We start from the raw sequence: 26,028 nt of genomic DNA, 5'->3' as shown, positions 1-26,028 counted from the left end.
GCAGCTGATGCCAGCCTCTACCCCCTTTACACCTAATTAGTCTCATTAATGAGCTCCTCTGCTCTCCATAGAGAGAGTTTCCTCTTTGGAATAAGAGGCAAAAATACCTTGCCCAGGTAGATTGCTGAAGCCTTTAATTATTGCCCACACCTGCTAAGCCTTGTGACTCACACCCAGTGATAGTGCTGAGCTGAAATGGGGCTTGTTTATAAGCAGGAGCAGATTTTAACTCTTTCAACACCAAAAAGGCTTTTGATTTAAAGAGACATATTTCCCCAAGACTTCACACCTGCTCATTTCAAGCACACCGGGCTCCACGGCTCACGTGGGTCATCCTGCGGTGGCAGAGGCACAGCTGTTGCCCTCAGGGAGCTCAGAGTCTAGTTAGAGTGATGGGCAAGAAACTACATAGACAATTGTAATGGCTGCCATTTACCACATCCCTACCGTGAGTGTCCTGTAATCCCCGAAGTAAGACTTTGAGGCAGACGTTAGTACCTCTGTGTTATAGAGAGGACACTGGGCACAGAGAGGTGATGTCACCTGCCCCAGGTGCCACAGGTGGGAAGAGTATGGAACTGAGTGGAACCAGGTATTCTGGCCTCCATAACCAGTGTATTCCCCACTCTTGCCCAGGGCCTCCCTTTCATGCCATACCGCACAGTGAGGACCGTGGTGGAGGTGAGCTCATGCTGTGAGGCCGGGAGTGAGCAGCAGTCACAGGCAGGCAGAGGGATGACATGAACAAGGACCATCCAAGCAGAAAGAACCTGAGCAAGACTCAGAAGAGCACGTGCCCTGTGCATTCACAGACCTGCATGTCCTTACTATGGCTTGAGTCCGGGAGGGGGGTGGCTAAGGGGCAGTGGAGCAGGAAGGGTAGACAGGGACCAGAGCAGGAGGCCCTGAAATGCCGGGTGAAGATTTTGGACTTCCTCCCCAGTACCTTGTCCCAACCCCGCTTTGTACCCTCTGTACCCTCCCCAGTACCTAGCATAGCTTTTAAGGTAGGTTTTCGGTCAGTGTCGGTGAGTGTTTGGGACAGTACCACAGGGCAGACTCTACACCTTCGCCATGTGTGCTGCTAGAGGGAGGCTCCCTGACTGGCTGGGAGCAGAGGGAGTCTCCTGGCGTGGGCTCCTTGGCTCCTGAGTACGACACTTCGGGATAGGCACACAGGCTTCCCAGAAACCAGAGCAGCCAACTCAACAGAACCGAGTCACTCTGACCAATTTAGACGAACTTTAAAATGAGTAAATGTAACACCTAGCAGCTTACATTCAATGACCACATTTACTAGGAGTCACTAACCAGTTTGCTACGTAGTCCTACAAGAGAGAGGATGCATTAGGGGGGGAAAAAAGCCCTGTCTCAAGGACAGTAGTAATAGCTCCCGACCACAGCCTTACATGCCTGGCCCTGAGTCGCACTTTATATAAAATCTGTCCCTCATGACAGCTCTGTGAGGTAGGTTGTATTATTCCCATTTGACAAATGACGGAGTCTGGGGAAGCTAAAAACTCCCATACTCACATGGAGAGTTGAATGACAGACGTTCTCAGCCCAGCCTGTCCCACTCCAGAGCCCGAGCCACCCCAGAACACACTCAGCCATCCAGAATGTGACACCTGTCAACACAGGGCATTTCCTTCATGAGAGATGGAATGCAGGACAGACTGGCAAACTGAGTGTGCGAGTGTTGGGTCAGCCAGGAGCTGGGGAACCCAGCAGCACCCCCAAGCCTGGGCTGAGAATCCTGTGCTTTTCAGACAGAGATGGTCTGCACACAGAGGCAAGCATGCAAGGCACATGCTCTGCTCTGCTTGGACTTGTTTCCGGGGTTCTTGGAGGCTGCCCTGGGGGGGTCATCAGGCGGCCAGGTGGAAGAGCTGAGCTGGTAGCCTCGGCGTGGCTCCCTAGGCCCTGGTCTATATACTCACCAATGTCTGGAGCACTTTCTGTGTGCCAGGCCCTGTTCTCAGGGTTGGGGATTTCTTGGTGGGCAAGATGCAGTCCCTAGTCAGGGCCTCTGCTGGACTCGTAGGAAGGAAGGGCACTGGGGAGTCCCACCTGGTCCTACCTGCCTCTCCAGGGCGCTCCGCTTGGTAGGGGGATGGTCAGTCTGCCAGATCTAGGCCGTGGCAGTCTTACCTCCAAAAATAGCTCTTGAATCCCTCCCTTTACATTCCTGCCCCCTCACTTCCGTCATCTCTCACCTGCATTCCCCTGGCAGCACCTCGGTGGGATTCCTGCTTCCACTGTGCCTCTTTGGCAGACATATTCTGGAGGCCAGAGTGATCCAAAGCACAAATACCTCCCTTCCCCCCCCACCAAGCTTCAGGGCTTCCCTGTTGCTTTAAAACATCTTGGTCTACAAGGGCCTGCAAGATCTGGGCCCAGGCTTCTCCCCACCCTTGACTCACGCCCTTGCCCCATCACTCTCCGTAACCCAGCCAGTTTGGCCTTCTCTGGGTTCCTTTGCGCTCCCCCATCCCCTCCCACCCCCACCCCAAGGCCGGGAGAGCTCCTGCTTCCCTTTCTCTTTCAGCATACCTGTTACTTCCCCGGAGTACTTTCTGCTGCCTCCCGGCCAGACCAGACCTTAGCACCCTGCTAGATGCTCTGCCAGCAGCAGGACCTTCTCTAAAGCCATGCTCCCAGGTGGGATACAATGTGAGGTTGCTCGACTCCCCCCCTGGTAGCTGCCATGATAGCCCCGCAGGATCCCAGCCGTTACGGGCTGAATTGAAGAATGAAAGGCAGGGACCAGCCCTCCTTGCAAACTTGGGCAAGGCTTCTTGAAGGCAGAGTCTTTTGAGTTGGGGCCTGAAGGAGGAGTACATATTTGCCAGACCAAGGGAATGATCTACAGTGTGAATAATGCATTAAAAGAGAAAACGTACAGACTGAGTTCCTACCGCACGCCAGTGCTTTCGGTCCCCGCAGTAACCCCCATGAGGTTGGCCGCAAAGGCTCCGGTTTCTCGGGGAGGTGGCTAGGCTCAGCCCGGCCAAACTCGTGTGGCTCCTAGGCGCAAGAACCAGGATGCAGCGTGCCTCCTGCTCTGGCTCCGCAGGGACCCAGAATCTGTCACGAGGACAGGTGTGCAAAACCTCATGACCCCAGGGTGGGGGTCTGCTCACGAGGCTTTGCTGAGGTCAGTTCTTTTCTGACCGGGGACAAAGACGCATAATCAGATTCCATTCAAGTGGTCCTCCTCCAGGAGGCCTTCTTGATCACCCCACATATGGCAAATAGCAGGGACCATGATGCCTACTGCAAACCCTGTCTTCGTCACTCGCTGCTGGCAGCATGGCTGATAGAACCTGACCTGACCTACCATTTCCTTATTCGGGTTTCTTCATCTCTCAAACCTGCAGCGTCTCCACCTGTACAATCGGGATAGAGGAATCTCCTGGGCAAAGGCTGAATGAGTGAAGCCATCTCGCACAGTACCTGGCACAGATGGGCACCTGCCTCCTGTTGCTTGGACTTTTCCCCAGCGTTTCATTGCCCCACTCCATTCTTCCCTGTTGCCACTTTGTTTCTGCGCATCCTCAGTGCTCCCCCGGCTTTCTAGGTAGCTGCCCTCCGCCGTCTCCATCTCTACCAACTACTAGCTGCTCTTTAGCTCGCCCGTGCATATTTTACCCTCATAACTTCTTCTCCTGAATCAGCCTCTGCAGATTCTAATCACCTCGCTTTCTCTTCCCTGAATTCCCTCCAATTTGGAGATTCAAAAGAGGCGCTTCTCTGCATGAACATGCTGTGATTCAATTTGAAAATAAATTTCTCCTGGCAGCAGCCATCTCTCTGAAAAGTGACATTTAAGACTGACAGTGGACAAGATTGTAAACAGGTTTCCAATAAGAAAAAAAGTCAGTGTTAAGTGCATTCTATGAATTTTTTTAAACAATGTGTGCGTGTGTGTGCACACGTCTATAATTGCAGCCTTGCTGTGACACCGTCTGCTTCAGGAAGAATTCTGGGATAGTGCAGGTCTGTTTCGAACTATCTTGGTATTCTTTTACTTCTCAGAAATCAACTTCATTTCATGGGACTCACTCCCACGCAGGATTGTAGATGCTTAGTTCATTCAGTCATTCGACCCACAGGTGTTCAGTGCCACTGTGGATGAGGCCGTGTGCTCAGTAAGGGTACCGCGACCTGATGAGACCATTCATTCTCTATCTGTGAAGAGCTCCCGTCCTCAAGAGGGAGGCTGGTGGGTAAGCCCACTGGTACCTATATGTAATATGGCGTAGAGGTATGCTTGGGTTTCATGAGAGCCCAGAGGACGTTCCACAGAGGGGAGGCCATGGGAACAGGGATGGCTTCCTGGAGGCCATGACACCTGAGCTTTTGCCTGGTAAGATGACTGGGGGCTAGCCTGCTGACGGGAGGAAGGGGCATTCCAGGCAAAAGGAGAAGCAGGGAGGTCTGAAACAGTGTTCCGTACGGGAAGCAGTAGGCAGTGTGCAGTGACTGAGACTTCAGCGTGCAGGGGAAGGTGTCAGGAAGCATGGCTGGAGAGGGGGGCTTTGCGGGGCTCACAGGCCAACCGAGAGTCTTGGAGCCACTGCAAAGGCAGCAAGGAGTAGTACGGCGCTTTAAACATGAGCGATGGGATCAGATGGTCAGAGGGGCCCTTTGGGAAGATCCCTCGGGGGCAATGTTGCAGCAACATTGGGTAGAGAAAGCCTAGAAGCAGAGCCCAGGGGAGGTGAGGAGACCCCGAAGCAACCAGGGCAGCCTAACAGGGTCAGAGGGAGGGCTCAGGGGATGAGGCATTTAGAAGGTAAACAAGGTAGTTCTATAGCAGAAAATCTCTTATGTTGCATTTCTCTTAAAACAACTTTGTTCCTAATACCAAAGTTACCAGCTGGTTTTTCGTGTTGTGTTGTGTTATGTTGTGTTGGTCTGCCCTGACACAGGGAATGAATTGCTAGTAAAAGGAATTCAGTTGACGCTTGCCTTCACCATTCATTATTACTAAATGAATCTCTTTCCAAGGCTTCTTGGAATGTCTTTTGACAGTCCCCCTGGCCAGACCACAGATTACCCTGCAGTTACTTTCCAAAGGAAGCAAGAAGTGGGAGGCTTCCAATGTACCAGCAGAGCAAGAGGGAGAATTATTTGGTCCCTGTAGAGAGGTTATTGGCAAGAGGCCTTTGGGGTCCTGGTGGGGCAGACAGACCCAGTGGGCACTGAAGGGCCTGGAACTGTCGGTCAGACTGTCATCCAGATGCTGTCTGGGCAGCTTCTCTTTTCTTCCTGCCAGCCCCCATGGGCTCTGGAGCCCTGGGGCAGAGGGAAGTGGAGGCCTGAGCAGGCAGTCTGTAACGGGTCAAACGGGCTGTGAACTCCAGGAATTCCAGAGTCATCTCTCAGGGTCATGTGAGGATTAAATGAGGTAATGATTGGGAAGCCACCTTAAAAACTCAAGGTTTCCCAAGTGAAAAGAATTGAAACTTTTGGTTGCTGGTGTGCTGGGACTCAGTCTGATGAGGGGCAAGGTGGAAAAGAAGGACTAGAATGAAACTTGGAAGCGACCTGGGGATGTCACTTTTTCGTGTAGCTCCTGTCATCAGGAGCAGATGAGATCTGATGACGGTAGTGACCTTTTGAAAGGTGGCAGGCGACAGAGTGAAGAATGCAGACCTTGAACTCAAGACATGCCTAGATGTGAACCCCCACCCGCCACCTACTCGTTACGTGGTCGTGGGCAAGTCACTTGACCTTTCAGGGCTTTGTTTCCGGATCTGTAAAAAGAGGGTAGATGTCTTCATATGCTTGTCACATATATATTTGTGTGTGCATGCACACCTGAGAGAGAGAGAGAGAGAGAGAGAGAGAGAATACCTCCCCACCTCTTTTAGGAGAGGGTCCCTGACTGGTTTAGCAATTACTATCCCGGTGCTTAAACAGCGCCTGGCTCATAGTAGATGTACAATAAATCGTTTGTTTTTCATTTATAACTCACCTTTAATAGCTCCCTTTCACTAGATCGGCAGTAAATTGGATAACAATCCCCTTAAGACTAGCTGATTGCAGAACAGCACATCCTACACCGTCCTGTCCCTCCAAAGTCTGGTATTGCCTGTCCCCTTGTGAGAATTTGACACTGAACACTCTCATACCTACCACCTAGCTTGTAGTACCATTAACATTTTACTATGCTTACTTTGTCACACATCTATCCTATCCATTGATCACTGCCTCTTGCTTTTAATGCATTTTAAAGTAAGTTCAGACATCAGCACTTTCCCCTAAACAATTCAACACATATATCTCTACCTATAATAAATACTTTTTGTGAATAGCAGGCACTCAGTAAGTGCTCGCTGCTATCATCATCTTCACCATCACCATTAAGGAGAGGAGGACAGTCATCACCATGATATTCCAAAAGATAAGTCACCTGCATGCCTTGGTGTTAGGAGGAGCCTGCCATTTCCTGGGAACCAAACTGTCCTTACTTCGTGGACTAGCCTCAGGCAGGGGAATGGCTGGGAGTCACGACTACTGTGGTGCCCCCAGGCACAGACTTCAGCCCGTCCCCTGGACACTCATCCCCTTGACAACCTCCCGAAGCCTTTGGAAGACTTAATAATGCCACTGTAAAATGAAGGTTGGGATTTTCACAATGGATTTCTGCAGAATGAGGTTGGGTTTGGTTATCTGGTCTTAGTCTCTCTCAAGTCTTGCTGGGTTAGAGACAGTCCCACCCTCCTCTCTCGACACCATCTATCACAGAAGAGACTTGGGGCACAGAGATCAGGAGCTGAAAGGTCATGAATCCAGGTCCTAGAAAGTCAGAATCTGGGGCCCTGACCAGTGGCCTTGTCCTCACCTAGGACTGTTACTGTCCACATGTCCTAGTGAAAGAGCCCAGGGTATGAAAGACTCCTCTGAGAACCTCCTCTTTTCCAAGAACCGTGTGGGGTCATAATTGCAATTGGTATGTTTACATTCAGTCAACAAATGTTCATTGAGCCCCTCATCTCTGAAGATAACCACCTTGGGAGAAACTGAGGCAGTCAGTCAGAAGGGTTTAATAAGCAATTTCGTTTATAAAAACATCTTACATCCATTTAATCCTTACTTCCATCTCCTGGAACCAGGAATTTGCTCTCATGTCCCACTAGGCTGTGGTAGGAGATGAAGGAGTGAGCCAGGCTTGGCCTCAAACCCCGGTCTCGTCCTCACTGGGAAATGGCCTGAAGTGGTTCAGTGTACTGTCCAGCCCTCGAGTCCATCTGAAAATGGATCCCAGCTTCCTTGGGATAGTGTGTGATACAGCCTGTGTAAAAGTGCCTAAGTGTTTAATGAACATGTCCATCACCTACTCCAGAAGCTTCTGCCCTGGGCTTGGGGATATGGTGATGAAAAAGAGAAGCAGAGCCACTGTCTTCTTGGCACCACAGTCTGTCAGACCAGAGCCAGATCACCTGGGTCAAATCCTGCCTGTGTGAGCTCAGGGAAGTTGCCTTACTGTTTGTGTGCCTCAGTTTCCCATTTGTAACGTGGGACAGCAGCAGTATCTAGTTCATGGAGTTGTTGTGAAGATTGAGTGGGTATATGTAAAACCCTTAGGTACCTGGCACAGGGAAAGCACATGGGTTTGTTACTCTTGTTACTACTATACTACCACCCCCACAACCCCTGTCTCCACCCCAGCCAACCTCCAGGTTCCCAAAGGCATTAGAATCATCTAAGCAGTTGTGCAAAGGTCTGAGCCATGGCCCAGGAATCCGCATTAAAACCCTCCCTAGGTGAGTCTCCTTGGGATACCAGTTGTAGGAACCACTGATCAAAGTTGGCTTCCCGTACAGGTGCAGACACTGAGACTCAGGGAGGGAAGCAGCACGCCCAAGGGGACACGGCTAGCCAGCGCTAGACCCAGAACACCATCTCAGACTGCTGACCCCACATCTGGGCCCTCGGGCAGACGCTTGCCCAAGATCAGCCAGCCAGTACGCTGGGCCTTGAACCAAATCTGGGCTCTCCATACTGTTGAGTGCCCTTTACTCATGTAAAGGGTCCTGCAGAACTGAGTCAGCTATTTGGTCTGGAGAAGCTCATCTCTCAAATAAGGAAATCCCTCTATCATGTGTATCAAGACACTGCCCAGATAGTTTAACCAGGAATTCCCCAAATATTGAGAGTCCACAGCCAGGAAATAACTCCCTGGAGGAGGTGTGTATAAGAAGTTGTCTCCCCAAATGGTCTCTTCATCTACATATGTAGATGTGGGAATAGTTACGCCACTCCAGCGCTCTATCTGGGTGACTCTTATAATTAATATTTACTTAAAACAATCATTAGTCTCTGCTGGGCGACATTAAACCCACGTTAGCAGTATTTTTAGCTGGGCCTTCCCCACACCTGTGATGGCAGGCGAGCGTGCGGCAGCGGGAAGTCCTGCGTGCTTTATAAATAAGCCTCCTTGCACCTGGACGAGCCTGCTGCATTGCCACTCAGGCAGCAGGCCAGGGGTCCTGGGCGGACAGCTGTCCGGATGTGTGCCTGGAGCCGCCCCCAGCTTGGGGTGCTCACTTCGCTTTACTTGCCCAACATCAAGAATGAAATTCATGTCTCTTGAGACAGTGCGGGCTCTGCCCCGGGCTGGACCCACAGAGAAGTCATGATTTTTCCCAAAACAGTTGAGGATTTCTCCAGTAAGGGTAAGGAGGACCCTAGTAATAACCATTTATTGGATGCTAATGGCTTTTTGTTCATTGTTCCCTTTAAACCACACCACAACATGACAAGGTAGGTCGTATTCCCCTCCTCTTCTGGAAGAGGACACAGATGCTCGGAAAAGAGGAGTGCTTCCCCAAGGCCACACAGCCAGTAGGTGGGATCCCAACATGCTCTGACCAAGCCCATGCTGTCCTATACTTTCTCAAGCTGTCTTACCTGATTCTGTTAAACCAGTAGGAAAAAGAGTAGCGGAACGTCATTTATTGAGTACCTACTATGTGCTAGGCAGTTTGCATATATTGTCTTAATTAATTCTCACAAGAGGAATTTGTTTACAGGAGATAAGAAGTATTATTCCCATTTTACAGATGAAGAAACTGAGGCTCTGGAGAGTTTTAAGCTACATGCTCAAGATCACATTGCTAAGCAAGCATCAGAGCCAGAACTCAAGCCCAACTCGATTCTCCAACACTAGATGTTTTCCCACCTCACCAAAGGCCTTAAAGAGAGACATTTGCCATTCATGTGGGGAAAGAAGAATAGTTTCCTACAGAGCCTAAGATTCTGTCGTTTTTCTTCTATTCTGCTTACGTCTTTCTACTTAAAATTGTTAGGTTTCTAAAGAACCTGTATCCCAGTACAAAATTTATGTAGAGTTTTATAATTTTCAGGGATCTTCTATAATAATTTAATCCTTATAATAAGCTTGTGGAAGTAGGTGTTACAAAGCCCATTTTACAGAGAAGTAAATTGAGTTCAGAGGGACCGAGTAGATGCCCAAGGCGGGTCCCCTGGCCTGCAGGTGCTCAGCCTCAGAGCCTGTATTTTCCCCACACGCACACAGCGTTGCTCCCAGTCCTGGATCTGTTCAGTAGGGCCCAAGGAGTGAGGAATTCAAACGCTATTCACCGAGAAAGAGATGGGGGGGGGGGGCCTGCAGCCGTGGAGCCCAGCCTTCGAGGACCCCTTCATTGAAGGTGGTGACATTCCCTCACCCGAAGGAGCAGGCCGGAAGTTGTGATGGTCAGGGAACTACAAAAATAGCAGCTTTCACACTGATTCCTACATGGGAGGAACTGGTGGTTCCAGGGCAGATAAGAATGACTTTACAAGATGAAAATGATCAGTGAGGGCACGCAGGTCTGGAGGGGAGCGGAGTTGGCATTTTTTGGCCCTGCAAATAGCTGCCCATCTGCTCTCTGTCAGAATATGTTAGGAGTGCATCTGGATTGCTGCCCCTGAGTCTCGGCTCCAGGCTGGTCATGTGGTTGTCTCCACGACAACTCCAGGAGCGGTGTAAACTGCTGTGCTTTGAGCCAGATGCTGCTCTGCACATGTGGTCTAATTAGACGGCGTTCCGGCCTCCCGCCTCCCTCCTCGGCCCCTCCAAGCACACATACCACGTTCTCTCTTTTTCCTTCCTCCCTTCCGCTCACCCTCCTCTTCACGTCCTCAGTCTGTCTGTCTTGCTCTCCACCATGTTGGCCTCTTTCGCAGAAATGTTCCTGTTGCCTTGTCTGCAGTGAATAATTCATTCGACAAGCATGGGGGTGTCTGCACTGACCTAGGTCCTGTGCTAGCAACTGGAGACGCAGAGACAAATACGACGCTGCCCATACCCTCGAGCCATCTAGCGAGGGGACCCAAGGGCAGCTGGGCTGTGCAGAAATGGCAGCCAGCGCTGTGGTGGATGGGAGCACAGGGGCAGAGCAGGGACACCTAACCCCACCCAAGGCAGGAAGGAGGTGCGGGGGAGCCTTCCAGGGGAGCTGTCCCCATGTTAATTCTTAAAGGCGCGGGGGGACTTCTGTAGCCTGAGAAAGCAGGAGTGGACCTCCTGGCAGAGGGTACAGCTCCTGCAAAGGCAGGAGCCTGCGGACCAGTCTGGAGAACCGTGGTCGGCTGTGTGTCATGGGAACACGGGGTGTTTGGGGAAGCAGGGAGTTGTGGTTGGCAAGATGCATGGGGTCACACCTTGGAGGGCTTTTCGCCAGCTCCGCTCTCCACTTGGATCTGCAGGCTCTGGGAGCTGGGGAAGGGGAGTGACACTGTCGCTGTTAGGACAGCCCGGCCTATAGGGGGTGGTTTCAGGGGTGAGGCTCTGAGTATACGAAGCCCTTTCGGTATTTGTCCCTGTGGATAAAGTCTGCTTCTTGGACCCAGGAGGCTCTGCTCAGGGCTAGGTGGGTTGCTCTGGAGCAAGCAATCGTGTGTTCCAGGGCCCGGCGTCCACTGCTTCTCAGAGCGCTCGCTCTCAGGGAGATTGCCCCCAAGTAAAGAAGGAGAGCATCAGCATCTCACCCCACCCGTGACATGCCCCTGGAGCCCGAGGGACACCAGCTCCTCACTGCACCATGTCAGCAGGGCCTTGTCAGAGCTCCGCTCCTCTGCTCATGCTGTCCTCTGCTTTTCCATCTAGTGAGTCCCTGCTTCTTGGTTTTTATAGCACCTCTTCCCCCTCTCGGCCTTTCTTGGGCCCCAGCCACCTCAACAAAGTCACCTGGCAGTGCTCCCAGTCACAGGTTCTCGTTGAGTGAAAGATATAGAAGGTCCCACACAAAATATAACACCCAGCTCTCAAAGGGCATCTGAAAGAGCTGTTAGGACTTTAAACCTCCATTGAGCCCCTCTGTGTGCTACTCAGTATTGGCACCTTGACAAATCGTGTATCATTTTAGACCTCTCAGTATGAAGTAAGTAACATCCCCAGTTTACAGATGAGGAAACTGAGGCTCACAGAGGCTCATTTGCTTCCCCATTCATGGAGCTCTGGGCTGTACTAAGCCTCTTTTGAGTCCCCAGGTGATACATAATCCCCACCTAGAGACTCTGGACCCCTCTGACTGGGGCTGTGGTGTGTGGAAAGGACAGTTTTGTGTGGGAAATCATCTGTAGCTTGAAATCCCCAGAAGCCCAGAGGGGGGAAAAATGTGTGTGGGCAGCTCACATGCTCAGAGTGCCTTGGGATGTTGTGGGAAGAGCGTGCCTGGGCTTTGGGGTCAGACAGAATTGACTTCAAGTGCAGCTCTGGCTTTTCCCAGCTCTGTGGCCTTGGGCAAGTCACGTCCCCTCTCTCTCTGTGTAAGATGAGGATAAAAGAGCCTCTCCTAATAGGGTTATTATGCAGGTCCATGCCTCAACCACAGTTAGCGTGTGTCTGCTGTGCTCAGTCCATGGCAGAAGGCAGCTTCGGTGCCTTCTTTTTTTGGGGCAGAAGACTGGTCAGTGTTGAGCCCCTCTAGAGGTCAAGCCCTGATCTAAGCACTTTATATGAATCACCTGCTGATCCCATGAAGCCCTGTGAGGAAGTACTCCTCCATGTTATGAATGAGAAAATGGGACTCAGAGGGTTCAGGCCACACACCACATTCCATATGCAGTAACTAGCAGAGCTGTCCTCCCTCAAGTGTGTCCTCTGTTCCCAACTCTGCACCAGGAGCTGTGCATCATGACCTGACCCGTTTCTCTGTGCGGGATGGTGGGTGACCTCATAGAGAAAGGCCCTTTCCATGTCTTCCAGCATTGCACCTTCCCATTTTACAGATAAAGAAACCGAGGCCTGTACAAGGAAAAGGAGTCAAGGCCTGAATTGGGTGTTTTGACTCTTCCTGTGCTCTTTCCCCTTCACAATGCCGCCGTCTGTTCCTGACTAAAAGCTTGCTGCCGAGGCCTCGTGGGCACAAGCCCCCACCAAGCACCAGAGATGGGCCCTGAACAAGTGATGTCCGGGAGAGGGGTGATCGTAAGCAAGTGAGCCAGCGAGGGAGCCCGATAACTCAGTGTGAGGACAGTGCTGCGGAGGACCACGCTGAGGGCTGTGTCATCAAGCCTGGCAGGCAGCGCTGAATTCAGTCAGAGGGGTGGGATTTTTCCTTCCTACAGACTGATCTGTGCCTCCAGTTTTAGCTCTGTGTCCTTTAGCCTTCTGACCCATGAGTCCCATATTCCTATGGCTACGACTAATGTTCATTTTCCTGTCTGTCACTCTCAGGCTCATTGACTTCTCTCCCAGGGGCCCACCAGGCCCTCCAAGCCACCCTCTGTTCAGCACATTCCCTGACGCCGTCTTCTCCTCACTCTCAGGAAACTGAAGCCCTCTTCTCGAATCCATTTAGGACCTCCTTTCTTGGGACTTAGGGATACAGCAGTCATTGTGTTAAACCCAGAATCTGGCTCTTGGTGACAGGCAAGCTCTGGTGTGGCCAAGATGGCGGAGCCAGCAGGAGTTTGACATTGAGATCTCAGTGTGTCCTGCCTGGTATCTTTTTTTTTTTTTTTTAATAATAATTTTTTATTATGTTAGTCACCATACAGTATATCCCTAGTTTTTGATGTAGAGTCCGCCTGGTTTCTGTACTGAGGAGGGGAGCTGTCCCTCTTCTGCTGCGTGGGGGTGGTCACCAGCTTTCTCTCACCTCCAGCCAGGCACTGTTGCTTGGAGCTACCGACATCATGGTACTGGACAGTTAGAGCACGTGGTAGGTGTTATTGCCAGGATATCAGGAAGCAGACGGAGGCTCCAAGTAACGAGATGGCTCCTGTAAGCACACAGTGTCTTTCCCAAGTCTCCTCTGCTCATCACTGCCTTCTAATCCATCTCTGTGAACTGCTGGAGCAGCCCTGGGCAGCTGATAGGTCAGATACCATCGCGTGTTGCATGAGCCCAGGACCAGACTTCGCCTCTCTGAGCCTCAGTATCCTTATCTGTAAAATGGATATCATAACACCGCCTACCTCACAGGGTGGTGGGGCAGAGTAAGTGAGGTAATGCATGGAAAACCACCTAGCACAGGGCCGGTGCTCAGTAAGCGGGAGCTGTTTTAATCACTGCACCTGCTTTCCTACTAGAGCCAATTCCCATCTGCATTTCTTATGGAAAGAAAATCTTGAGCTAGTATGCATGAAGACCCTCTTCATTGTGTCTCCTCAGCTTCCACAGCTCCCCGCTCATCTGCCGTTCCTGCGCTAATCAGAATTTCCTGACTTCTCCCTGTTTGTCTCGGTTAATGCAGAAGGAAGGGGCTGCTGGCACAGAGGAGCCAGGCGTGGGCCGACGCGCCTGTGATTTGAATGTCTTTACTGTAATCTAGCGAGTATGTGTGGGGGCTTCTGTCAATACTGGAGCGGCTGGCCAGAACGGGCAGATACTGTCTTCCCAGCAGCCCCGGCCCGTGAAAATTATCAGAGTAGCTCTTGTTGGACACCCACCTTCCCCTTGACTTAAATCATCCGAACAGTGAGCCGGCTTCCCAATGGCACATTGATTCTTTGTTTAGGGCTTGTTACGGTGATGGGGGCCCAGGCTGGGAGGCTGCCCCCGGCGTGCCTGGGCTACCCTACAAATGGTTCAGAAAGCTGTCTTGGGCCAGCCCAGCCCAGCCCGAGCCTTCCAACTGCAGCCATGCGACACCCGCCTTCCCAGGTCCACCTTGGTGAGGGGAGAATGTCTGTGGACCTGGGAGTCATTCAGACCCTCCAGCTCTGGGACCTTAGGCAGAAACACTTGACCTGCATGGATGTCCTTTCCGCATCTGTAAAATGGGAGTTATTTATGAACATTTCTGAGCTCTGGTGAGGATTCAGTGAGGGGAAGGGTCAGGCTGGGCCATAGCAAGCGCTCAGCTGACATTGGCTCCCTTCTCCCTCGACTCATGCCTGCTGTGGCTAACCTGAAATTCCTGTAATCTAACCCAGCTGTCCCACTCCCTCCCTCCCTCCTCTGCCTCCAGTAAGGATTTTGCATTCTCTACGCCAGACACCGTGCTAAACCTTTTCTGTGTTGGCTGGGCGTTCACCCTGCTTCCTTGGCAGCCACCACAGCCGATCCTGTGAGGAGCAGCCCCTGGGCAGGGGGCTCAGCATGGGGTTTCCGCATGGGCTGTGGGGCAGAATTAGCTAGTCGGCAGGGGCTAGAGAAGCCCCCTTCAGACTTCAGAACAGGGCTCCTGGCTGTGCTGCACTTTAGCCAGTGACTGGGTATTTTATTAGGAATTTGGAGATATTTAGGGGCGCCTGGGTGGCCCAGTCGTTAAGCGTCTGCCTTCAGCTCAGGGCATGGTCCTGGAGTCCTGGGTCCTGGGATCAAGCCCCACGTCGGGCTCCTCTGCTGGGAGCCTGCTTCTTCCTCTCCCACTCTCCCTGCTTGTGTTCCCTCTCTCGCTGGCTGTCTCTCTCTGTCAAATAAATAAATAAAATCTTTAATAAAAAAAAAAAGGAATTTGGAGGTATTTAAACAAAATGCAACCAGGTTGGGACTGCTGGTGATAAATAGGGCCAGATTTTCCAACTCTCTTCATTCTTAAATGTAAAAAATGAATGTTGATTAGTAGAGGTGCTGTGCCAGTCTCTTGTACCTACACCAGAGATTATCAGCTTTGGGTATACTGGAATCCTGGGGAGTTTTAGAAACTGTGGCCCTGGCATTGGGGATTTGAAAAGTACCCCTGGTGATGCTAATGCGTGGAAGGTTGAGCACTACTGACCACTCCAGCGAGTCCTTCCCAGGGTAACCCCCTGCAGTCCTTTGAGGCAGGTGGGAGAACGAGGACCTGAGAGGTGCTGTCATTTGTACACACAGGCAGAGCTGGGACCGGAACCCAGCTCCACATTGCACTCCCCCGCCTGCCTCTTCCTGCAGTGGGCTGGGGGCACTGGCTGGGCACAGGTGGTGGTGGTGTGGAGTCATCGAGGTGGAACTGGGGGCTTCTCTTCACCTGAAGTCATCAGATGAGGTTCTCAGAGGAGGTAACTTGAAGAAGGAAGCCAAAGGGAAGCGTATGCCAGGAGAGGTTGGCTGTGGTGGACAGCCCAGAGTCTCTGGAGCAGGAGATGAGTGTGTGGGTGAGGTAGATGGGATGTCGTAGCAGGAAAATTCAGCTGGGGAAGGTCACAAGTAGCCTTGAGTGTCCTGCTCAGGAGTTTAGACACCGCACTTACCTGGACCCACAACCTTGCTTGTGCTACCGCCACTAAGTTAGATGGCAAACAGAGTCAACCTCCAGAGCCCCTACTGACTATCCCACAAGGGGAGAGGGGGCAGGGGGGGTGTGGGGCCTGTTGCCTGGTTCAGTGCTCCACTGCCACATCTTGAAATTCCTCATCATTTCCCCTTGAAAAGCAGTTTTGCGGGACCATGGAGCATGTGCGTGTGCAGAGGGGGTCTACACCGATGTCCTCCCTGGAGTCTTGCCCTCCCAGCCCCCATAGAACTTCTCGGTGCCCCATGCACAGAGTTGCAGTGGACCCACAGTGCATGGGGTTCAGCAAGACTCAAAGCGCTTACAAGGTAAAGCTGTAAGGTTCACCGCTGAGGCTGTGGGGCACCGACAGCCCCAAGAGGCCACTCTTTGTGTTAGAACTAGAACTTGCTTCGGTGCGGACAGAAGGCAGTGCTGTTCTAAGACCACGTAAATGATGACATTTCTCTTTCACGTTACTTCCCCGTATTAGCCTGCTACTACCTGTTGTGACAGTGATGACCTAGAAGGGGAGGAAAAGGTGGAGCAGCTTTAGTTCATTTTCCGTTCTCATCAGTAAGCCGAAGGCAGAGAGTGTTAGTAGAATGTGTGTATATCAAGAATTGAAATAAAAACAGTTGAGTTTTGTGCAGCATTTCCACTGTCTGATAAGAACAAAATACAAATGTGTTTGTGAGTTACGAAATACGATTCCACATATGTTAGCATTTAAAACTGGCATTGCACGGTATAAAGTTGAGCAATAAGATTCATGCTAATAATTTAAATTTTTATTTTTTCTTTACATAGAATGACATTAAATAGTAAATTTGAAAAGCACCATTATAGGCCTAGAAAGAAACCATGAAAGAAAGAAAAAGCTTTCTATTTTAGCATGGCACTTAGAGACTTAACAGCACTTCCTTTCCCGCACATCCATTTTGCCCTGTGTTGCACAAATTATGTCACCCACTCTGGAAAAACCCAATCTCTGCCCTCAAGAAAATGGTTATTTGTGAAAAATCTACTTGCTGTACTTCGCCATAATCTTCCAAGCAACGCTGTGAAATGGACCGGCCTTGAATAAGTGTCATAGGTGAGGAATGACAAGTCACCTGAGAGCACACAGCTAGTGTGGTCACAGTTCAAGACCAGGTCTTTCTGACTCCAAGACATATTCTTTCTCCACCGTGTTGTGTTACCTTAACTGAATCCATTTTTTTTTTTAATTTTAAGGGTTTTTTTGGGGGCACCTGGGTGGCTCAGTCGTTGAGCGTCTGCCTTTGGCTCAGGGCGTGGCCCCAGCGTTCTGGGATGGAGCCCCACATCAGGATCCTCTGCTAGGAGCCTGCTTCTTCCTCTCCCACTCCCCCTGCTTGTGTTCACTCTCTCACTGGCTGTCTTTCTCTCTGTCAAATAAATAAATAAAATTAAAAAAAATTTTTTTTAAGGTTTTTTTTTTAAAGGTGCCTTTACCCCAAAAAAATTTAAGAATAAAAATAACCAGCCCCCTGGTGTGCCAGTTTTCACACTGTATTGTGGTTATTTGTTCCCTGAACTAGACAGGATTCCTTGATAATAGGAGCTTTTCTTTTAGACTTTCTATTATGGAAAATTTCAAATGAAATTTGAAATGAAGTAAATGAACTCCCACATACCCATTGCCCAGCTTCCACAATTATAAACATTCTGTCATTTTTTTAGATTCAAAAAAATTTTTAAATTATAGTAAAATACACATAACATCAAGTTTACCCCTATAGCCATTTTTAAGTGTTCAGTGGCATTAAGTACATTCACATTGTTGCACAACCATCACCACCACCCATTTCTAGAACTTTTTTCATCCTTCAAAATGGAAAGTCTGTACCCACTGAACAACTCCCCATCCCTCCCCATCCAGCCTCTGGCAACCACCATGCTACTTTTTGTCCCTAAGAAGTTGACTCCTCTAGATATAAGTGGAATCAGGCAGTATTTGTCCTTTTGTTAATGGCTTATCACTTAACATGATGTCTTCAAGTTTCATCCATGTTGTAGCATGTGCCAGAAATTCTCTCCCTTTTAAAGCTGAATAATATTTCATTGTATGTATATTTTGTTGATCCATTCATCTGTAGACACTTGGATTGCTTCCATCTTTTGGCTGCTGTGAGGAATGCTGCTATAAACGTAACATCTTGCCATTCTTGTATCTATACCTTGGTCTACTCCCCACCCTCAATTGAGTATTAGTATTACCTAGAGGAACTGTATTTTATTCATCTTTGTATTCCCCTAATGCAGAATCTGGCACATAGTAGGTGATTTTAAAATGTGTGAATGGATGAAGCTTCCAAAATTATTGTTTTTAAAATTTTAAGTGAGGGCCATAAAGAATGAACGCCTTTTTTTCTTAGAATTGCAGAGTAAATGTGCACATAACATTTTGATAAATTTGTGAAGGAAAATAAGAGTTTTGTACTGTTAGTATGGATCAGCAGAACAAGGAAAGTTGTCCCTTCAGAAGACTCTGAGAGGAGATTTTATTTTTATGCCAGTATCCACAGTGCCATGGATAAAAGCCATTTATTTCTGGAAGTATCAAAAACGTTTGGAGTCACCAACTTCACCTGTTAACAAAAATGGATTCATTAGTAATGGAATTTTCAACTGATTCCATATGTCAAGAAGATAATCCGAGACTAAAACTTGTCTGTGTAACAAAATCCTTGATAGGGTTAAGCAGCAGTGTTTAACTGTCCTCCGGGTCATAGAAGGAAAACTCTACTAATGTGATCCAAGCTTGAACGCTCACGGCCTGGCTTGCCTGCGTTCACGGAACTGTCAGCCAGTAGTCCCATTGCTGAGTGTCGCCTAAGAAGACAAAAGATTTAATCACCTTAACAGCAGAACTAAATCAGCAATTCTTACAAAGGAGGGTTTAACGAAACACCTGGCCTCGCTCCTCTCCACTGCAGAGAGTGGAACGGGGTGGCCATTTCAACTACAGGAGGGGGAACAGAGTAGCTGGGGCAAATGGTTCAGCATCTTTGATATGGATGGGCCTGTGGCAGAAAGAGCTTTCGCAATGGCTTGCTTACTGCCAGGAGTGTTCATCTCTGAGGCGCTGGTGCTTTAAGTATCCATCTTCCAGGAGAACCTGAAGGGTCCCAGCCTGTAAGAACTCACCTGCTCTCTTGCAGGTGTTCACGGACACCTCAGTTAGAACTGAGGCCTCAAGAGAAGCCCTGGGCTGGGGGTGGACCACGTTTATGACCGCTGCGCTTGGGAGGCCAGGGCATATAAAATCCTGACTCTGCCATTTATGGGTCTCGGGAGCTTGGGCAAGTGACCCTACCTGTTATTCTGCAAAGATTAGGTGAACTGTGGTTGTTGTCATTTCCTCAGAAAGTGAGTAGCTCCAGGGGAATGAGCCCTCCTCGCCTGTGGCCAGTCAGGCCTTTATCCATGACAATGGGTGGCAATGTTGCTGTTTTTCACTAGGATTAGGATAACACAGTCGCTCTGAACTGATGGGATTTGCTTACCTAACTCCTATTCCCCCTTTTAGACCCCTCCTGAATGTGCCTGCTTCCTCTCACGATTCCTGACCTGCTGCCCCGGGCGGGTTAGCCTTTTCCTGTCCTGTGGACACTTCGCCACCCACCCCACTCCAGCAGCGCTACACTCTGTGGTGGTACCCATTCCCGTGTCTGACGGACACTGCTGATGTTGTTCTTGAAGCTTTTTGCAGAAAAAGCCCCCACTGTCACATTTGCCCTTCATCTTTTCCATCCATGCCTGTGTCCTTTTGTCCATTTTATGGCACAGACATCTGATCCAGGGGGGATGTCACCTCCAGTAAGTAGACAGCAGGCCCAAAATGTTCATGTCTCCCCAAAGCTGAGATTCTTTCTGCTCTCCTACAGCTAAATCCTGCCTCAGGCTACCCTTACATACAAATCTGGTTGCAAACTCTCGAATTTATTGGTCCCTGAGCAGACTACTTCCTGGCAATGCTGGGCCACAGCTCTAGGAGTGAATGCTAACAACTCCAATGAGCATTTCCTCCAAGGAACTCTAAACTCCCTGGACACAAGTGTCACTCACCTGGCATCGTGCTCGGAGACTTCTTTACTGTCAGGCCAAGTGGTATCTCAGCCACAGCGAGACTCCTGGGCTCCTGGGGCAGGAACCGGGGTCAAGCTCATCCTGTGGTTCTTTAGCCAACATCCCTGAGCTTCTAACTCGGGGGGGTGGGCTCTGCATTATCCCTGGGCAATGTAGCGAGGAGTCTGTCAGGGCCTCTGCCTGCCCTCTTGAGCTCCTGGTCACAGGGGACACAAGTAAAGATTATCAGCACCCGGGGTTACGCCAGGCAGAGTGGGAGCTCTGACCAAGAATGAGTGACTACCATACAGAGGCCTGTATTTAAGAGTAGAATAGTCTAGGGGCGCCTGGGTGGCTTAGTTGGTTAAGCATCTGCCTTTGGCTCAAGTCATGATCTCACGGTCCTGGGATCGAGTCCCGCATCAGGCTCTGCACTCAGCAGGGAGTTGGCTTGAGATTCTCTCTCTCCCCATCTCTCTGCCCCTCCTCCCCCTTGTGTGCTTGTGAGTGCTCTCTCTCTCTCTCAAATAAATACATAAAATCTTTAGAAAAGGGAGGGAGCGAAGGAAGGAAGACAGGAAGGAGGGAGGATAGTCCAGGTGTAAGGAACAGCACTGGAAAAAGTGGGAAAGCAAGTGGTAAAGGACATGGCATATGATCAGGAGATGCATTTGGAGCAGAAGGTACCTGGAGGAGCAGAGGAAAAGGGACACAAAAGGACTCTGGAAGAGAAAGCTGGGCTCAGCTCAGGAAGGGTTCGTTTGCCCAACTAGGGAGCTAGGACTTTTTCCTCTCCTCTCCCACACAGGACCCTGTGTACGTGATACACGTTGCTGCGTGTATGGTGTTGAGGGAAGCAGGTGCCATTCCTGCTCACATGAAGCTTACAGTCAGTAGAAGAAGTGAACATTAATCAAATAATCACCCAGCATAATGCCTCTGCAGTCAAGGTTCCTTGGTAGGATAGTAGCGTGATCCAATGTGCATTTTAGAAATCTTGAAGAATTGGAGTAGACGGAGGGAGGCAACTGGAAGGGACATAGAATTGAATCTCCACCATGGTGGGCAGTGGGTGTTGATCAGGGACAAACTTGATTCCTTTCACTGGCAAAGCAAGGAGGACTTGGACAGTGTGATAAGTCCATGGGGAGCTATGATAATGCCAACTTAAGAAAGAAACAGATGTGGGGTACAGTCCAGGCGGACTAATAATTGGGAGTGTGGGCCATTTTGGGTTTGAGGTGCGAATGGGCCATCCAGAAAGGGATTGAGACATATGGTTTGGGAGCGAAGGAGGTCTGAGCTACGATTTTATCACAGGTCATCAGTGTAGAGGTGACACCACTCATGGATGAGATGGCCTGGAGAGGGACATAATTGCCCTGCTGTGCTTCCCAGGATGGAAACAGAATTGCAGGCCACATGGATAGGACATAGGTAGCCTAGCCCATCTCCCAGCTGTTCAGCAAGAAAGATGTAAATCCATGCCAAAATAGTCAATGTCATGGAAAGTTCTTTTTCCTGAGGAGCCAGTTATGCTTCTTGTCCTCACAGACAACATAAAGTTTGCATGTTTTCCTTCTTGCTTTTGCAGCCAGGAGGCTCAGAGCTAATTTTGAAACTTTGTTTTAGAAACCACATAGGACCTGCATATCCAGATACTGTTTTCCCAAGTAAACACATTTCATATATTTATGTATTCTTAAACTCTGATTTTTTTTTCTTTCTTTTGGGTGCTTGGGTAGGCTATCTCAGATCCTTTGTAAAATTAGGTGGGGCTTTACCTGTATAAAAACAAGCCCTCCCCCGACCCTAATTTTTTTGCACCTTTTGTGTAATGTCTGCCCCATTGCTGAGCTAACATTGGCCAGATTTAAGCAGGAGGAACCCTTGGAATTCACAGCAGCCAGACAGTAAATTTAACACTCACGTAACTCATTAAAACAGGATAAAAGTACAGCTTCAAACAGCTCTGTGTTTGCCACCAAGTCTGTGAAGGGAGGGGTACCTTTAATTCAGTTCAAGGTGTAAAAGGCTGATCTTTCAGAATTGAGGATACACCACCGAAATTAAAGACTTGTCTGAGGAGATGAGCGCTCCAGATCCCTTCAAAGAAGGATGGAGGTGTTGACTATGAGGATGGGATGTGTCTTCAGCTTAGGCTGTTATTTTCTTCACTCACAAAGCGTAGTTTGGTAAAAGCACGCTTCCTCATCAAACAGCATAAGGACGCAGTTGACTGGATGGTAAATCTTATTTTTGGTTAGCCCTGCTTTTTAATATAAATAGTTATTTTAATTGTAATTAATTATAATTTGCTGTTGGCCGAGATCACTGTATAAATGGTTTTCAGACTGTGTTCCATGGCCGGTACCTCAGGGACTGCAAAGGTGCTGGGGTGAGGGAGGAGGCTGCCCAGCCACCAACCCTGCCCCCCCACACCCCCCCACCCCCACTTCCCGAGGCTCCTTCTGTATAAGGTGCTTCTTGGATTCCCTTCAAAGTGAAAAGAAAAGTCTGGAAGTGATCACATTGGAAGGCACATCCCACTAACTTGCAGTTGGGATATGACTGCCTCCTACGGAAGGGGCCAGGGGTGGGGTTCAGAATCTCGGCCTCCTACCAGCCCTGGGACTTCGGGGGATGACTTTTCCCCTCCGAAACCACCTCCTCTTCCACAGAACAGAATGTCTTTGATGACAGTAGCCACTTCAAGTAAATGAGGATTGAATAAAGTAGATGTAGAAGTGCCATCTAACCGAATTTAAGAACTGACCGCCCTCACGCTGCTCCTCCAACCCTCTTCTTCCATCTCTGTTTCCCAGGAGGAGCCAATCACCTTCTGTGAAGAGGCCTTCGTGTCCCACTATCGCTCGGGAGCCATGAGGCAGTTCCTGCAGAACGCCACCCAGCTGCAGCTCTTCAAACAGGTACCCAGCCCTCCCCGTGGAGGGGGGCCTGTCTGGACCCCCGATGGGGATTTCTGCAGCAGTCTTACTGTAAGCCCTGAGGCTGCGGGCATGCTGGGACCCAGGCCCAAACAGAAGGGGCTCAGGGTCTGGGGAGGGGGATGGGTGCAGAGGGTGGTCAGCCATTCAGTGGTACAAGTTACTGTAAATGCGCAGCCAGTGTTTTAAAAACTTGTTCTTTCTTTATATAGTTTATAGATGGTAGACTGGACCTTCTCAATTCTGGCGAAGGTTTCAGTGACGTTTTTGAAGAGGAGATCAGCATGGGCGAGTATGCTGGTGAGATACAGTCCATTTTCCCTTCTGTGCTGTGGGCTGTCATATGGGACTAGGGTGTGCGTGGCAGGGAGTGGCAGTGGCTTCTTTTTTCCTTCAGTGGGGGGTTGGAGAGAGACTCACTTCACCCTTGGCCTTGAAACATGTGAGGAATCCCTCTTCATTTTCTGATGAGACAGGTGCATGTTGGCCTGTCTGAGATCCTCTGTCCTGGGGTCAGTCGCTTCCCCTGGGTGGCCAAAGTCTAGTGGAACATAGTGAGCAGCATGCTGACGCACAAAGCACTCGAGGCGCTAAGGTAGGAGAGCTGGCTTCACATCAGGGCCCCACCTCCAGTAAGGCCATGAGAACTTGCTCAGGCCATGTCACCTCTTCAGCTGAAGTGTCCCATCTCTGCACTGAGGAGATCGGCACCCACGTCACAGGCATCCTGTGGAGACTGACTCAGAGTCCATGAGGACAGATGCTGGCACAGGATCGCTGCTAAGTGAGTGTTTCTTTAAAAGGTGAAAATCATCAGTGCCCAGTCTCCACAGACCATTAGACCTGGAGGGGTCATCCTCTCATTATTCAGAGGAGGCCTCTGAGGCCCTGAGAGGTGTTCGTGGTGGACTCTGCCTCCTGAATCCCAATCTGGCCTTCTTTCCAGGTCCTGAAGCCTTAAGCTGTGGCAGCAAAGTCAAAACCAAATGCAAAGTAATAATAATCATGCTGTGGGCCCCCTCTTACTGCTGGGCACGTGCCTGGTCTGGACTAAGCTCCTATGACACAACTGGTGGTCCATAAATTCATAAAGTCAGGCCTAATCTCACCTGCAAAAGCCCGTTCACAGGCCTGACCAGCCTGGGCTACACAGAGCGCTCACGTGACCAATGAAACCAGTCTGTGGACAATGACAGTGAGTCAGTGATAGGTGTTTCCCGAACTCCTGCCACATCCAGAGCCCCATAGAGCAAGAAACAGAGGATGGGGTTTTGCCCTCAAGGAGCTTTTTTACTAGTAAGAGAAAGAGATGCATAAGTAAAGGCAAATACAGATTAAACCAGTGCAGGAAAAGGAGCAGAAATAGGCTTTTATGCAGTTAGAATAGGACTCCACCAGTCCTCCCTCTGTAATGCGAGAGCCTCACAAAGGAGGCAGCTCCTCTCAGAGTCAAATATGAGTTCTGAGGAGAAGACGAGCTTTATGTGTTGTTAAACTAACTCAAGTCATTCGGAGCTTCTAGAAAAGCTGTCCAATGGTAAGAGCTTCTTATCCCACCAGATAAAATGAACAAGTTCCCCAGCAACCTCTCCTTTTTCTTTCGCTATCACTCCTCAAGTGTCTTGGGGCTGAGTGTGTGTCCGGCAGTGTGGGGATGCGCAGCCCTGTGGTTCCTTCCCTGGGGTGGCTCACAGAACTTCAGAGAATGTGGACTTTTGAGTGGGAGTTACCTGTTTTCAAGGACTGTTTGGAGGAAGGGGTGGGAGAAACTTACAGAGGAAATGACGCCTGAGCCGTTGCTTGAGTGTCCTCAGCGGAGAGAGTAGGGAATGGTGGCCGGCAAGGAGAACAGCGTTTGTGAGGGAATGGAGGGTGGCGGGGATGGACGTACAGGATGGAAAGGCCGAGGGTGGGTGGGACCAAGACAAGACTGGAGAAGCGAGTCTGGAGTGGTAAGGAGTCCGACCCGACCTCTCTCCAGTAGGCAATGAGGAAGGAGGATTTGGGTGGTACTCACGGCACTGATAGGATCGGAAATCTGTTTGAGGAGGAAAACTTGTGGCAACAACTCACTGCTGCCTCCTGCGGGGAGCGGAGCATCGGCGCCTCCATGTGATTCTCCAGATTTTTTAAACTTTCCAAATCCTGCTTGCTCAGCAACTCAAGGAACTCCTGAGAGCACAGAATTTTAACCGCTTCTCTGACTCCTCTTTCCCCAGGCAGCGATAAACTTTACCATCAGTGGCTCTCCACAGTCCGGGTAAGTGTGCACCCCCACAGAGCCCCTGGGCCCCCCTTGCAGCTCAAGATGGTTCTGCTTGTAAAGCCAGGCCATCTAGTGCCCTCTGGAGGCTTGCGAGATGAGACTGTCTAAAGCCTCCCTCGGTGAGGGCAGGGAGAGCCAGGAGAAGCATCCCCATCTCAGGAAGCTGGCCAAGGCATGTTGAGTGGATGTTGTTATCCTAGAGCATGTCTGGGGGTCTCCTTCTAGACCAGTGCAATTGGGAGATTTTTATAGGAAAACCAAAAATGTGTCCCTCTTGCTGCTCTGCAATGTTTGTTACAGCAAAGGCTCCTAGGAAGATGGAGAACACATGACTGAGTTTTTCCCCCCGTCGCTGTTGTTATGAACAACGTCTTGTGTTGGAAGCTAGGTCTTCAGAAGCCCCTAAAGCCTCCGCATGGGTTTGTCAGTGTGTGTGGCCTCCTATGGACCAGGCACCATACTGGGGATACAGTAGGGAGCAAGAGGACACAGTCCCTGCCCTGGGGCAGCTCCCTGTCTTCTTGGGGTTGCACACGTAAACAGGCAACTCCAGCATAATGTGATAAGTGTTCTCTTCTGCTTGTGGGCCGAGTGCACTGCTGCCAAGGCAGGTCCCTTGGAAGTGGCTGCAGTTGGCCGAGAGTAAGCAATTCCTCAATGAAAGACCTCTTTTGTTCTTCTTGTATGGCCAAACACTGCGCTTGGCAAATCATAGACAAGCAATAAGGACTTGTTGATTGATTGATAAAAGGAGTGTTAATACTCCAAAGGGCCATTGAAATAGGATACTGAGTAATTTTGGAAAGCAGTATGGAATAAATGAGTGGGTAAAAATTTCATATTGTCCTACAACATAGAATACTTTCTAGGTCAAACTGCAATGTTTTTAATTAAAGCTCAAAATTTCTAATGTGGGCTGTTACCAAAAATTGTACTAAGAGTTAATCCCCGTAATTACATTACTGTATTTTATTCTTTTCTATACCCACTTGATCCCATCTCTTTGTTCAAATCAGAATTATCTTTCCAAACCACCACAAATCTGATTTTTGATGCATCT

The 26,028-nt window shown here is 49.8% G+C and overlaps 1 protein-coding gene across 5 annotated transcripts in view; it reads left to right on the top strand.

Moving 5' to 3' along the window:
- DENND1A (DENN domain containing 1A) overlaps positions 1 to 26,028 on the top strand; it is a 489,670-nt gene that overhangs the window by 401,204 nt on the left and 62,438 nt on the right. For all 5 annotated transcript variants that reach the window (XM_040631857.1, XM_040631858.1, XM_040631855.1 and 2 more), the window contains 3 exons: positions 22,580 to 22,684; positions 22,915 to 23,002; positions 24,922 to 24,962. In XM_040631857.1, the coding sequence (XP_040487791.1) occupies positions 22,580 to 22,684; positions 22,915 to 23,002; positions 24,922 to 24,962 (234 nt within the window). The remainder of the gene's footprint in view (positions 1 to 22,579; positions 22,685 to 22,914; positions 23,003 to 24,921; positions 24,963 to 26,028) is intronic.

The sequence above is a fragment of the Ursus maritimus genome, unplaced genomic scaffold, assembly GCF_017311325.1.
Source record: "Ursus maritimus isolate PB19 unplaced genomic scaffold, ASM1731132v1 scaffold_17, whole genome shotgun sequence".
In the NCBI taxonomy this organism is placed as follows: Eukaryota; Metazoa; Chordata; class Mammalia; order Carnivora; family Ursidae; genus Ursus; species Ursus maritimus.
Note: the sequence above shows the minus strand (reverse complement) of the source record. Positions and strands in the feature narration are given on the sequence as shown.